The sequence below is a fragment of the Mercenaria mercenaria genome, chromosome 3, assembly GCF_021730395.1.
Source record: "Mercenaria mercenaria strain notata chromosome 3, MADL_Memer_1, whole genome shotgun sequence".
Taxonomy (NCBI): Eukaryota; Metazoa; Mollusca; class Bivalvia; order Venerida; family Veneridae; genus Mercenaria; species Mercenaria mercenaria.
Window position 1 is genome coordinate 30,350,682 of NC_069363.1, and position 16,251 is coordinate 30,366,932.

Below are 16,251 nucleotides of genomic sequence, written 5' to 3' on the forward strand. Positions count from 1 at the left end.
AGTTCTAGCAGAAATTTAGTTGCACTTTATATCATACTCATAAATTATCAATTATGCAGTCCTAACATTTGCCTAATATAAGCTTATTCTATCGTATGTTTTATATGTATATATGATGCACTATGTAAACAGTTTGATAAATGATAATTAATAGCTTGATATATTTACTTCACCATCCATTTAAAGAGTGGTAAATGCTTTTGCAGAAATATATATGTGCAATATTATTGACACCAACAACCACATAACATTACAGTTCGCAAATGATAAGCAGAATAACGATTCATATATATATATATTTCACCTTTGTATAATTTTCTAAATACAAACGTATGTGTTCTATCCATAAATTGAATGCGTGCGTTAAAACTTATCACCCTCTTTAAATTTCAGTTACTTACGTAAGTATCCCTGGTTTCATTTTTTAAAACAATGGAGAATGAGCCCGTGCGCTGAAGTCCAGCAGTAGCGTTTTGAAGCCTTCCTTTGACCATTTCAATTAAGTTTGAAAAATAAATTGGCACTGAATTTTCTGGCTGTTACATTCAGAAGATTTGCTTCTGGGCACTTTTGGTAAATTTATTGACCAATTAACATTTCACTTATTATTATACTGATTTAGTGTTGCCCGTTCGTCCGTCTGTCTCAAAGTTTCACCATGCAACTCCTTCGACACCGCCGAGCAGATATACACCAAACGTCACAGAAGTGATCATTGTCAAGCCAAGAGTCAGTGGTTATACACTTAATCCTATCTAAAAGTCTTTTAGAGTCAATATTCATAAATTAATCTTTTCTAAAAATCACATGAATTATTAGAACTCCTTTCCCGAATTACATGGTAAGCCATTACCAAATCTTGTACTTATATTTCGTTAATACTAGTTAATGATAATGAATGCAATATTTATACATACCCAACGAAGAAACAGAACAGTTTTAAAAGAACGACTTAATATATAATTTGCAGTTTATTCTCTTTACGATCTTCATACAAAAGAAAAGGAAAAATGTAAGGCAGACCTACATAGGATTATCCAAGTTGCTTATGAAAATCTGAACAGTCAATAAATAACTTATAAATCCAACCGTTTTGGTTACGATATCGAAATCACTGTGTTAATATTCCAACCAAAACAGGTACACCAACTCATATTGAATAGCCATCTCAGCAGTATTTCTGAAGTTCGTAAGCAATCCCTTTTTACTAAACACTGTATGATACACTACGGAAAACAGACCAGAAAGATGGCAATCTGAAACAGTACTAATGATCTGATTTATCAATGGCATTCTCTGTGGCTTCCTCAATTGCTGGTATGTGATTCATTTATCCACCGACGCAATCTACAATTTATATTCTATAATTGCGTGACGTAGACTAATGGCGTCCCTCACATACGCAGTCTTATTTGGTAATGAACAGACATGGTAGCTGCCACCTGATAAAATAACCGATTATTCTCGGAAACTATGTACACGATATGTAAAGAGAGGCGTTCAGTGGATTATAGCGGGAAATAAATAGGGCTGAGGGTGACATTAGAGTATCTAAATCAATAAAAAGCAAATCGACGCCTCACTGCCACACTGTTGTAACAATACATAGGTAAAGAATTGAATGCGATACTTTCGTTCAGAGATAAGGAAAATGATTATGCTGCTATGGACTGTGTACCTGAAAGAACATGTCAAAAAGTCCTATGTAAACTGACTATTTAGGATCAAACAGAATAAAAAATTCTTTTATCAAATAGCTACTAAGATGCGATATAATTTGAACTAGTTTAATTGTTGAAATGAAATAACATTAGGTAACAACGACTGGCTTTATTGTTTATAAAAAGAACTACAGAAAAAAAGGTTTAATGTCCGTATCCTAGGAATAAACTGTCTACGAAAAATGTGTAACCATACTTTCCATAGTGTCCAAATACCGTTAACAGATTTCCTTTAGAAACAAGAATATTTTCTCTTATTTGTAATCCACTAGACCGACAGTCAAGCGTATTATCACTAGACCCACTGACAACCCACTGTGCACATGATGGTGTTAAACTATTACTGAATGTCAAAAGGGAAGTTCAAGAAGACATAAATTTCGCGATATTTTCTGTGATAAAAAACATCAGACGATGTTACTGGTGCACGATGGAATTGTTGAATATGCATAATATCCATTTGCGAACTGCGCTTTTTCGATGAAAATCGCATTATTGAATATAAAGTATTACTAAACAGACCAAAGCGCACTACGAACAAATCAGGACGCATTACTAAACAGATCAGAACGCATTACAAACAGATCAGGACGCATTACTAAATGGGTCATAATGCATTACTAATCAAATCAGAACGCATTACTAAACAGATCAGAACGCATTACTAAGCAGATCAGAACGCATTACAAAAAGATCAGACCGCATAACCAAACAGATCAAAACCAATACTAAACAGATCAAAACGGATTACTAAACATATCAGAACGCACGACTAAGCAGATCAGAACGTATTACTAAACGGATCAAAAGCATTACTTAACACACCAGAACGCATAACTGAACAGGTCAGAACGCATTACTAAACAGATCAGAACGCATTACTAAACAAATCAGAACGCATTACTAGGCAGATCAGAACGCATTACTAAACAAATCAGAACGCATTACTAAACAGATCAGGAAGCATTACTAAACAGATCAGAACGCATTACTAAACAAATCAGAACGCATTACTAAACAGATCAGGAAGCATTACTAAACAGATCAGAACGCAATACTTAACAGATCAGAACGCAATACTTAACAGATCAAGACGCGTTACTAAACAGATCAGGACGCATTACTAAACAGATTAGGACGCATTACCTAACACATCAGAACGCATTACTAAACAGATCAGAACGCATTACTAAACATAACTCATTACTAAACATAACTCGTTTAGTCTAAATATAACTCGTTTAGTCTAAACATAACTTGTTTAGTCTAAACGTAACTCATTACTAAACATAACTCGTTTAGTCTAAACATAACTCATTGCTAAACATAACTCAATACTAAACATAACTCATTACTAAACATAACTCGTTTAGTCTAAACATAACTCGTTCAATCTAAACATAACTCGTTTAGTCTAAACATAACTCATTACTAAACATAACAAGCAGGTTCCCATGATTGTATTTATACTAGATTACTTAAACAAAAATATAGCTTTCCTTCATCTTAAAATCTTCCCTACAATTTCCTGTTTTCTTACTCTAATATTTATATTTATGATTTGATTCACAACTTATTTATTTTCGGTATGGTTACCTCAATAGTAACTCTAATATTTTTGTAATTATATTTTCTCCCATTAATACTAAAAATCTTATCTAATAATAATCTCAAACAGAAATGACTGTTTATCTAAAAGTACTAGTGGATAAACAAGAGGGCCAAGATAGCCCTAGGTCTCTCACCTGAGAAACACACCATAACACACCATAACAGTGTAAACATGTTTGACCTAGTGATTTCATGGAAAAAAATATTCTAATCAATTATCATTAAAATTGGAGCAAAAATCTTGAGTATAAATAAGTATTTTCTTTGATTTGACCTAGTGACCTAGTTTTTGATCCCAGCTGACCCATATTCGAACTTGACCTAAATTTCATCAAGTCTATCATTCTGACCAAATTTCATAAAGATCAATTGAAAAATACAGCCTCTATCGCATACACAAGGGTTTTCTTTGATTTGACCTGGTGACCTAGTTTTTGATCTAAGATGATCCGTTTTCAAACTCGGCCTAGATTTCATCAAGGTAATTACTCTGACCAAAATTTATGAAGATTAATTGAAAAATACAGCCACTATCGCATACACAATGTTTTTCTTTGATTTGACCTTGTGACCTAGTTTTTGATCCCAGATGACCCATTTTCAAACTCGACCTAGATTTCATCAAGATAATCATTCTGACCAAATTTTATGAAGATCAGTTGAAAAATACAGCCTCTATCGCATACACAAGCTAAATGTAGACAGACGACAGACAGACGACGGACGCCGGACATCGAGTGATCAGAAAAGCTCACCTGAGCATTGCTCAGGTGAGCTAAAAAGGGTAAATTTAAGTGATAATTACCATCAAAAAAGCATTTAAACCAAAAATGCAAGATACATGCAGTGGATTAGTCCGGAAAAAAACTTTTGTGACAAACACAGACCGACGTACACGACAAAAATCAGTTTTTCACATATGGAAAAACGTAATTATACTGGTACTTTTGCTAATAGTACATAGCAGACTTTTTCATACTCCATTGTTTACGTGAACAAGAAAGCAAGCCTCTTTTAATTTAAAATAATGGAATATACTCTAACTTTTTTATATCTCTAAATTGTTGAGTTCTACTCAGCTTACGGTTAGAGGGCGTAGATGGTAGCATGAATTTCTACAACATTCTACGAACAAGCTACATCAAACCGCTTTAGTTATATTATAAAATTAGAATGTAGCTTAACCTAATGATAAATGTAAATGACTTTTCCGCATCATGAATAACAGCAGCCCATATTGGAGACAGGGATATAGATATTGTATTTGTGATTGTTCATTAAATGAATCATGATAAATATTTAACCTATTCTGACAATAAATATATCGAGATAAAATGTAATATCCAAACAAGTGGAACTGTCTATACATCGTTCAAATCAATATTTCAATGAATTTGAGTCAAGTTGGTATTCTGTGATTCGAAAGAAATACCAAAACAAAAAATAATATTGCGTCTAATTAACAGCAAATTATTTAGTGTGTTTTTCTATTTAACAAATAATCTACCTTTAGTTTTGCATTTAGTTTTGCATTTCATTTGATTCTGTAATTCCTAATTTGAGCTATTGAGCTTACACTTTTGTATTCATATGTAGTTAGAGAGACTTGAACTTGACCCAATCACCTAATATGTAACAAACACAATTTGACAGCGCACTGTTGTCGGCTTAAGTAACGATGGAATTGCACGTGAACCTTCCACATTTATTTGCCATTTTAAGGACACTATTTTAGCATTCAATATTGAAATACACATTTGGTATTCATATTGTGTTTCGAATACATGTGCTCATTTGATAAATTCTCAGTATCTATGTGAAAATAAGGGATGTGTTTTGTATGATTGCAAAACTGCGAGTTGCTATAATTAGTGACAAATGACTGAAACAATAGGATTTCTTATGTAATTTGAATTGACAAAACGACAGTAAGGTAACAATATATTCTTTTATTGTTTTAATTTTTGAGTTGTAAGCTACAATATAGAAGAGCCATTTTAAGAAAATTAAACAAGGGCAAACTTTTAATTAGGTCATGAGTCATCATACACCTGTCAAAATTTGTCATTAGTTTTCACGATCTGTGAAAATTATTTATATCTCTCTATTCTGCATATGCATTGTTTTTGTAAATATCTTGTTTGGACATTATAGTGTGTAACTTATTTTTCTTTCCACGTCAATATTTGTGCTTGAAATTGCTTTGTTGAGCTCATTGAAGTCACACAAGAATTTCTATTGTTTTAGTTTATTGTCTGTTGTAAAAGTACCAAAGCTCAATATCAAGATATAAGAATTGTTCCTTTCTAGTGGGAAAAGGAAACTATTTGGTTGATTAATAACGTAACGATTTTTGGAAAGAACTGAATATTCTTCGGGTTTTTTTTTTTTTTTTGTTCAAAACATGATTCCACCTTAATGTGATATACATATTTGATTTTTATGGTTCAATTTGTCTTTACTTGAGTTATTGAGCAAACACATTTTAGTAACATTGTCCTTTTCCTCTACCTATCAACCCAATATCATTCTGATAAGTTTTTTATTAATCCAACCTTAAACTTTTAGGTGGACACTGTATTAAGTAATAGTAGCATTGCCCTTGTTCTCACCAGCTTCATGTGCAATGCCAACAATGGTCTTTATGTATAAGCTTCCTTTTACTGAAGTTTTATTTCAATGTGTCGATTCACACTGCTTATAAATTAGACACATGTTTTAATTGCAACACTTGACTCTATGTGCAATCCTGACCTTTGTTCTTATAATTTGCTTTTCTTGGTGTTTAAACTGAAATACTGAGCGGACACGGTGTTTCTAGTTTATTAACTCTGGTCTTGACACTGCTCCCAAAAGGTGCTATATACAATACTACCTTTCAACTTTGATATTGATCTAAACTTAAGGTGACTTTGTCGCCGCACGCCCAAAGTGTAACAAATTTTAGAACTTTTATTAATCCGAACTATAAATATACGCATATGAATGAAGACTGGCAATTGCTTGATGTGATATGAATACAGGAGCATATTATTACCAGTTTTGTTGCATGACTGTAGATAAAACAGGTACTATCATTGTCAGAAAAAAAATCTAGCGACATTTCATTATGCAATCTTTTCCGAAGAGACATTCGGTTGTTGTTACTGTAAATTAACGTACGTAGTTTCCTTATCAAATTTTTATAAACAATTTAAACAAGGTCAAAGAAGATTTCAATGTAAATAATGTAATAATTATAATCAATTGCTATTGCTTTTTACTATTAGTTCGAATCTGTATTTAAATCAAACTTAATTTTATACAACCTTGAACACTAAACATTTCTTTCAAAGCATGTTTTACGAACAGGCAGCCACGACCATCACATATTTTGTAAAATAGAAATTACTATAATAATGTTGTTGTAACGGTATCACTATTTGATTTTCATCGATTTGTTGATAATAAAATCCTAAATCTAAAAGTCTGTCGATGCACGTACGAAAAAGATCGTGTTTTCTATTTACAGATCTAGTCTAAAATTCATTCCTGGTATTAGCATCATGTTTATTAACCTGATTTATTTCCTTTCAAGTCAAAGTTTTATTACTTTACACAAATTGTCAGTGAGATATGATAAGTTTGATCGAATCCTTTTTATTTGATAATTCCTCTGCAACATAGATACGACAATATTCTACAAGTCTGATTAATCTGATGTCCTACAAGTCATGTTCCTTATGATTTATGATTTTACATGAAATATTCAAGCGACCGTAAACATATGTGCAAGAATTTTCATGTGCAATATCGATGGAGAAAAAAGAGCATTCGCTTGACAATATACCGTTATGTCAAAAGTTGCCGTGACAGTGGGTGATCAATCCAGTGTGCATGCGTGTTCAGCACTGTAAATATTAGGTCATTTGAATATATCAATTATTACAATGGAAACATTGAATTCAAGTCCAGAGAACACTAACAAGGGCATTACTTCTGTAGTTTTCTACCTTTCACAGAACACAGGCAAAACAATAAGATCTGTCATGAAACAAAATTGGCTTTTGTGGTCACTGGCAACGCTGTATGTAATGTCTTGCTTAGAATACAAAGCATAAAACTTTTTTACACATGCTTTAAAGTGTTGGTATAATTTAAACTGCCTGTACAGTGCAAAGTACTGTTTAAGAAACAAATACCTTTTATTGTAACATGTCTTTCTTCATATGGCTGATTTCCTTTGTCATAGATAGAGTGGAGTGGCGAACATGTTATAACGACTTCTTAAAATTGTATGATTTCTCTAGTTTTATGCGACAGTACTAAGTGCATATGCTTGCACTGACGGGTCGAAAAATGAGTGTTTGTGTGTCTTCCTCAGACATGTTGTTTGGTGTTGGCAAAGATTTCAGTCAAATCTCAAAAGTCACAAATCTCAAGTCATACCTCAAAAGTCAAACGGCCGTATCAAAAAAGTGTTTTCGTCCTAAAACTTAACGTAACTCGTACAGGTCACTAAAAGCATTATTATGGCGTTTTGTGAAATCAGTGTACGCATTTGTTACTACAACACATAGAACATAATGCAAGCTATCTCTTATTTGTGACATCATAAATCAGTGTGTTCATTACGTACATTTTTGAGCCTGAAGTTTGCGTAATGAAAAGTGAAGAAACCGTCTCGGTAATTTCCTGTTGCCGCCAAATGACAGAGATTAAGTTTCTGAATCCAATGAGAGTTTCGGAGTTCTAGTTCATTCAAGATAAGCTTCTCAGAAATTGTTAATGAAACATTTCTTAAAAGAATATCGGATTTTCTTTTTCCGTAAACGTAAACAGAATGAGAGCATACATTAGACAGTTTCTTCCGCTTTCTTCTTTAGACGACTGACCAATCCTATAGTAAAAGCTGTTGTGTATTTCCGTATGGTATGTTGACTGTTATTACAGCGACAAAGGTTTATTCAAGTTCATTTACGTTTCTGGTTACATATCCCAGTGTCGAATGGTAGATGAAAGACTAGATGTTATATATATATTGTTATATCACATAACGTTTAGTCTTTCATATTTATATATACTATGATACTGAGCTGGTAAAAATTAGTACATTTAAATCGTAACGTCACTAGTCAAAGTGAGATACTGCAAAATGTTTTTAATTTGTTTTAGGTGCAGTATAATAAAAATGTTATTATAGCATAGTTCCTACATGGAATCTGAATTATTAAAGACATAATGAATGTGCAAAAATACAAAGCACGCACATATTAAATCCTATACCACATACATTTTATACAATTTCCAACGCCCCCAGTCTTTGAATATCAAGCAATGAAATGTATAGATAAAGTAAGATTTAATAACCTTTCATTTCTCTGTCATGTATGTATTTTATGTATTTATCTACTTATTCATTCATTTAACTAAGCAATACTTAATGAATCGATAAATGATCACTTACGGAGTACTTCGGAGAGCTTGTTATCGCCATGGATCAATGATCACTACTGACGTCATCGGGATATGTGCTCGCCTTCGCAAATGTCTGAGAAAAATGATGTACACCGTATTGTCTCTGTTGAAACGTCGCCTTCATAAAACATCTGAAACAAAATCGACAAATCAAATAATCTCCTTTACTAATAAGGTTCACGTGTCACCAGAAACGTCTTGTGCACACAGTCTTATGATGTATGTCTGTCAAAAGCAGTTCTGCTTACTGTTATTTATAAGTTGTATCATAGAAGCTGTTCTTGCATACCAGATTGGGATTTCTGGTGATTTCACCGTTGCTGGAAAACTTCATCTTACATCCCGGGGTGTAAGATGACCCTCATACTGTAAATGTGTAAATATAACGAACTACATCTGCGCAGTAGATTTGTGAGGTAATAATTATGTTTTACGTAAAAAGGAATAAAAATCAAATACCTTAAACCGGAACTATTACGTAAAATTTCAATCAAATGTGTTAGGTACAGATGGAAATATCCGGCCCTCGGGTAACTGTTCAAGCGGTAAAGCGGCAGAGCCTCGTTAACGCCAATAGCAGTTACTAGTACCCTCGAGCCGGAAATTCCCTTCTGCACCTACAACCAGTAAAGGAATCTTATATGCAATATTAATACATGCATTTGTACACGCTTAACTTTCTTCTTTCCTAACAGATATTTTGTTTCTATTTCACATGTTTGAACCTGCTGATCAACTACGACTTTTCTAATTCAGTTTTTGTTTTTTTTTTGTTTTTTTTGAAATGTCAGCGCTATGATATTTCTATGGATTTCTGAAAAAAAGGTTATTTATGTAGATTGACGCTAAAAACGCAACCGCAACTGAAAGCTTTACAGCAACTTTGGTAATTCACAAAGCCTATGTTTCAGCGTAAAACATTTTTATGGTGTTCAAGCCTGTTTTATCCAATCCAAAAAATAATTTTAACGCCTTCTTTTCAACCTTGGTATTTTCGTGTGGCATATTATATTTGTTAATACAAGAGGGGATTTTTCAGCAGCGCGAAGTTTCATCATACACTTGTCTCCTTATCTGTGATATCATTGCCATTTTGAAAGTGTAGGCGTATTTATCTATGACACATAAACCGTAAATGTCAAGGCTTCCTTCAGAAAATTGGGGTTTATTACCTAGTTATTAAATTTTTTACAGTTTGAAAAGGCAAAATATATTTTGATTTTTTTTTTGTACCGTATGCAAATAGTTTGTACTCTAAGAGTTTACGATGAAAGAAAGTAATGTTTGAAGTTTGAAATACGTGATGCTTTTATCATGATAACATAGAACAAATAAGGGAACAAATATCACATCATAACTAAATGGTGACCCTTGTGTTCACTGACAAGACCGTGACCCTTGTGTTCACTGACAAGACCGTGAAGAAACTATCTAAACTCTAATCGCATAGAGTCAAATAGCGGTATGAGCGCCTTTTATGTAGGCGGGACAGACGTATCACACTACATTGTACAAAAGGCACAGTCACAGAAATGAGCTTGTATTTACAGTACAACGTATTATTCGTATTATTGTTTGACCCATATTGTATGTTTAAAACCGAGTTTCAAGTAGAGAAGTATTTGTCATGTAATAAGAATGTTAATTACAGAAATTCGCTTCCAAATTTAGATGTTCAGCACACAGTTTACTTTATAGAAGAAGTATGTACAAGGTGTAACATGAACACAATTGAAAATAAATATCACTTTCTGTGAGAATGTCCATTTCCATTTTACAGAGATTTGCACAGTGCCTGTCTACCAAACTATTGTTGTCATTGGCCTTGTTCTAATAAGTTTAAAACTTTGTTAAATAATTGTAACAATGGTATTATTAATAAGTTAACTGAGAATAATTTTCAATCATTTGCTATAAGACGTTGATTGCAATTGTGTACTTGTATCGTTATGCCTACAGCATGTCTATAAATTCATGCTTTTCTCATATTCTTTGTAATTATTAAAACCAACAATGCAGATTGCGTATTGGCGAGGCTATGAGCATTGTATTTGTTTTGCCAAATATTGAATTTGAAATGGAATTGTCATTTAACTTTTATAATCTATGATCATGTCTCATAAATCAGAGCGACTTTTACACACTTAAATTGAGAAAGTACACTCCAGATTTGGCTGAAAATAATCTTTCTCTCAAATTGAAGTTTGGTCATATTATGAACATTAGAATATGAGTTTTTGTTTCTAAAAAATTTTTAAAAATCCAAATCAAGAAAAAAGATGGCCGCGTCGGGAATCGGACCCGGACCACCGCGGCAATAAAAACATTTTCCCGTCGTCGTATCCAATAGCGGAATCAGTGAATTATGACTTCAAAATATAGATATTTATAATCGAGACAGTTTACCTGGAGTAAAGCGTTACAAACGCTTTTCGATTTCCATCGTAAAAAGTAGTAAAAAGAGCAAATTCTTATCTGTTTCCGTAAAATATAGTTTGTCAGTAATTAAGTTTTAAAGCCTTCTTAAGAAATATAGTATTTATTTCCAGATATCTAAAAACAATTGTGTTGTTGTCGAACGATTTGGAGGCCAGACCCTTTAATGATGAGTTATCACAACTAATAGTAATTCGGAATGTATTTGCTACAATATACCACTTCTGATTCAAACTTGAAAATTAACCGATTTATTTCCAAAACAGAGTTTCGATTGCCCGATTTTTTCGAGAGTCCACAACATGTCATTAACACGAAAAAGAAGATAATTGTTTATTGTTTTGTTCGATCAATTTGTTTTTGACATGTTACAGTGTAAATGTTACTTAACAAACTCACAATAACAAAAACTGTTTAAGGAATCTTCTAGGAAATCATTTGGAACTAAAAAAATGCATATTCATACACACACCACAACAAGTAAAAAACAATGGTTTAATAGAAATTGCAGAACTGCGAGAAACACCTATCACAAAACGTATCACAAAACAAGAATTTTATATAATAAGCATAAAACGCTATATTATAAAAATCTTTTAAAAGAAGTGAGTAAGCAATATAAAACTACTTTAAGGAAAGCAAATAATACGTTTAATGCCTCAAGAATTGAGAAACTGAGGAAATTAAAAACTAAAGATCCCAAACAGTACTGGAACATAATAAACATGCAAACAAAACAGGTAGAACAAAGTGCTTCTTTAGCTGACTTTTATGATTTTTTCAGAAATATTAATGAAAATTTAAGTAATGAACATGTCCCAGGAAGTAGCACCACCACCACCAACAATTACAACAATGATAACAATAATAATAATAATAATAATAATAATGATAATAATAATGATGGTGATAATAATAATAATAATAATAATAATTATAATAATAATAATATCAATAATAACAATAATAACAATGATAATAATAATAACAATAATCATACTGATGAAATTAATTGTCCCATAACAGAATACGAAATTACGCAAGCAGTGAAAAGTTTGAAGAATAATAAATCTCCAGGAAATGATGATATCATTAACGAACAGATAAAATATTCACTGCAATATATATTGCCTATTTATATGAAACTTTTCAATATTGTCTTTGATACAGGGATAATCCCAGAAAGTTGGACTGTCGGAATAATTAAGCCAATCTATAAAAATAAAGGTGACCCAAAACAACCAGAGAATTATCGACCCATTTCTTTGTTAAGCTGTTTTGGTAAACTATTTACATGTATTTTGAACAATCGTCTAAACAAATATGCTGAAAAAACAAATCTGATAAATGAAACACAAGCGGGTTTTCGAAAACATTTTTCTACTGTTGATAATATTTTCATCCTTAAAAGCCTTATAGATATTGTACATTCTGAAAAGAAAAGATATATTGTTGTTTTATTGACTTCAAACAAGCTTTTGATTCAGTCTGGCGTGTCGGTCTCTGGCAAAAACTTAGAAACGAAAGTATCAATGGTAAATGTTTTCAAGAAATCTACAGTTTATACAATAATATAAAGTCAAAAGTTTCAACTTCAGAAGGATCAACACCATATTTTGATTGTTTAGTTGGTGTACGCCAGGGCGAGAACCTTTCCCCCTTTTTATTCTCTATATTTTTAAACGATCTGGAACAATTTTTGAATGATAGAAATGTATCTGGTGTCTCTAAGGATTATATAAAAGAGGGTACACGTAAATTCCTGAAACTTTTTATTCTACTTTATGCTGACGACACTGTATTATTTAGTGATATCCATAACGACTTGCAACATGCTTTAAATAATTTTAAGGAATACTGTGACCATTGGAAACTCCAAATTAACACCAGTAAAACAAAAGTTCTTATATTTAATAAAGGGAGACAGTATCACAATGCTAATTTTAAAATCGGTGACACAGAATTAGAAACAGTAACTGAATATAAGTATCTTGGATTATTCTTCACAAAAAATGGCAGTTTCAATAAAACAAAACAATATATAGCAGACCAAGCTACAAAAGCAATGTTTTCTTTGCTAAGAAAAATAAAATCCCTTTCTCTCCCTTATGATATGCAAATAGAGCTATTTGAAAAAACAGTAAAACCAGTACTTCTATATGGAAGTGAAATATGGGGGTATGGAAATATAGATATATTAGAAAAAGTACAACTTAAGTTTTATAAATATATATTTAATTTAAAGAAATCGACCCCATCGTACATGATATACGGAGAACTAGAGATTACCCCACTTTCAATTAACATTAAAAACAGAATTATTGCATACTGGGCAAGACTCATTGAAAATATTGAGAGCGACAGAACTACTAAATTAGCAGCAAAAATTTACAATCTTATATACGAACTACACTCACAAAATAGTATTAAGTCACAATGGCTAGACAATGTTAAACACAACTTTTGTAGTCTTGGGTTTTCGGGAATATGGTACAGTCAGAGCTTTATCAATAGTAAATGGCTTATTAGGGCGACTTTTCAAAAACTGAAAGATACGTTTATTCAAAACTGGTTTTCACAAATAAATAATACTTCAGCAACCAACATTTACAAATATTATAAAACAAGTTTCTCTCGTAGCTCATATATTAGTAAACTATCACCTTATTTCAGTAAAACTTTGGTCAGATTTATAACTAGAAATCATCGTTTACCAATAGAAACTGGTCGGTGGAGAAATATACCACAAAACGAAAGAAAATGTAGAAATTGTCACGAAATAGGAGATGAGTACCATTATCTTTTAATTTGTCCATTGTTTAATATTGATCGAGATAAATATATTGATAGACATATAAGAACAAGACCTAATATGATAAAGTTTATTGACTTGTTTACGACAGATAACCATATCAAACTGAAAAAACTTAGTATAATGTGTGACAAGATAATGAAATATCTAATTAATTTTCAAACATACCTGTGACCAATTGACATCACACATATATATATCTCACCAGTTAAGTATATATTATTTAGCGCTTTTTAAAAATATACATGTAGAAAATAACTGACTACATCAGCAGTCTAGCCTGACTTTCGATTGTACAGTTAGACTGCTTTCACAGTTGATCAAGTTATTTCAGACTATTCTCTTGTATTTAACTTTCTTGCTCGTCTAAAGCTTTCGTCTCTTCATTTTTAGGCAGCTAGGAGTTCAATACATATTTATAATAAAACATATTTATAATACAGTTAACATTTAAATAATAATAATAATGATACGCACAACAACAACAATAATAATAAGAAGAAACACATACGGATTCTTTCTTAGAGAAACAATTATTTTTCATAGAGCAAAGAAGATATTTTACTGTAAAGTATATTATTGTGTATATATATAAGAAATCAATCATTGTATATAGCCCTATATATGAACAATTTGTAGCCGTTTTCCTTTTTGTCATGTGATATATTACTGAATGTATGTATTATAGAAATGTATATGCTGATGCTGCCCACATAAAGTGGGACTCATGCTTATTTGTAAATAAACTTGAAAACTTGAAACTTGAAACTTGGTACAGATACGACAGAAAATGACATTGTTTATTAACCAACCTGATTCCCACATTATCAGAAAATCTTCCGTATAAACGGGCGATTGTTAATTAATTAAATGATGTTCTAAAAACAAACGTAAGGATCATTCTTCCTATGCATAAAGGTAAAACTATCGTCTATGTTTCATTTGTTTTGCTGCTGGGATGCGTACAAGTAACAGACCCAATATAGCTCATTTAAGCCAATAACTATTACTAAATATCAAACAGAAAACTTCCACGAATGATTAGCTTACATTGTTTATTAATCATATGAGCCGTGCCATGGGAAAACCAACATAGTGGGTGTGCGACCAGCATGGATCCAGACCAGCCTGCGCATCCGCGCAGTCTGGTCAGGCTCCATGCTGTTCGCTTTTAAAGCCTATTGGAACTGGAGAAACTGTTAGCGAACAGCATGGATCCTGACCAGACTGCGCGGATGCGCAGGCTGGTCTGGATCCATGCTGGTCGCAAACCCACTATGTTGGTTTTCTCATGGCACGGCTCAATTATAACCTGTTATTTTCATTTAACGCTGTGGGATTTGAATTCTTCTTTCACTGGCGATTTTGTCATGAATAACATACATTGTTCCATGCAACCATTTTCTGTTCTTTTCTTTCGCTCTGGTACACACACATATACAATGAATTTTTACTTCATCTGGTCTTCACGTCATTGAAGATCAAGAACACCACTTTTTAGTCATTGGGTCATTTTCACGCCACAATATAGAATCTATCCTGAAAGCAAAATCTTGTAGTACTTTAAAGTCAAAGAAGATGGACACCTGCATGTGCTAACACTCGTTAGATAAGGCCTGACACACGGCAATATGCAAGGCAAGACTTGTGACTGATAGCGATATAGCTCTTTCAATAGTCGAGAAAAGAGGACCTAAACACAATCTTCCAGAAATACTAGTTTATGTGTCAAAAGAGGGCCATATGTGAACGAGAAAAAGGAAGTAGAGAGTGTTGACTTACTCATCAAAAATGAAAACATTTACAAAGTTTCAAAGCTATAGCGAAACTGTCAAAAATAGTTTGAGAAATATCTTAGATCTTCGTTAAAAAAATCAAGCAGTAGTTCAAATATTACATGCGTATTATATCACGGATCGTGTCTGATAAATCTAAATATAGAAGGTTATGGTATTTTCTCAGCTTATGATTAATGAAGTTTATATAAAAAGTCAGCGACAAGATCCTAAATATAGCAGTATGTGGTATATATATATACCTATGTAATTGACACGTTCAAAACAACTATATTTAAATCACAAATAAATGAAGGAGACATATTAAACAAGAAATGAAATTTCACGCGAAGAAGGAGTAAAATTTAAGAGCTGGTTACCTATAATAGACAAATAAAGGGCATGAATCCAATAATATTTTTGATGCATTAATTTTTCG

The 16,251-nt window shown here is 32.3% G+C and overlaps 1 protein-coding gene across 1 annotated transcript in view; it reads right to left on the bottom strand.

Annotated features, from left to right (window-relative positions):
• Window positions 1–16,251, bottom strand: part of LOC123525179 (uncharacterized) — a 144,078-nt gene that overhangs the window by 39,062 nt on the left and 88,765 nt on the right. Inside the window, exon 2 of the mRNA XM_053538109.1 lies at window positions 8,779–8,920. Within this exon, the coding sequence (XP_053394084.1) occupies window positions 8,779–8,808 (30 nt within the window). The 5' untranslated portion in view covers window positions 8,809–8,920. The remainder of the gene's footprint in view (window positions 1–8,778; window positions 8,921–16,251) is intronic.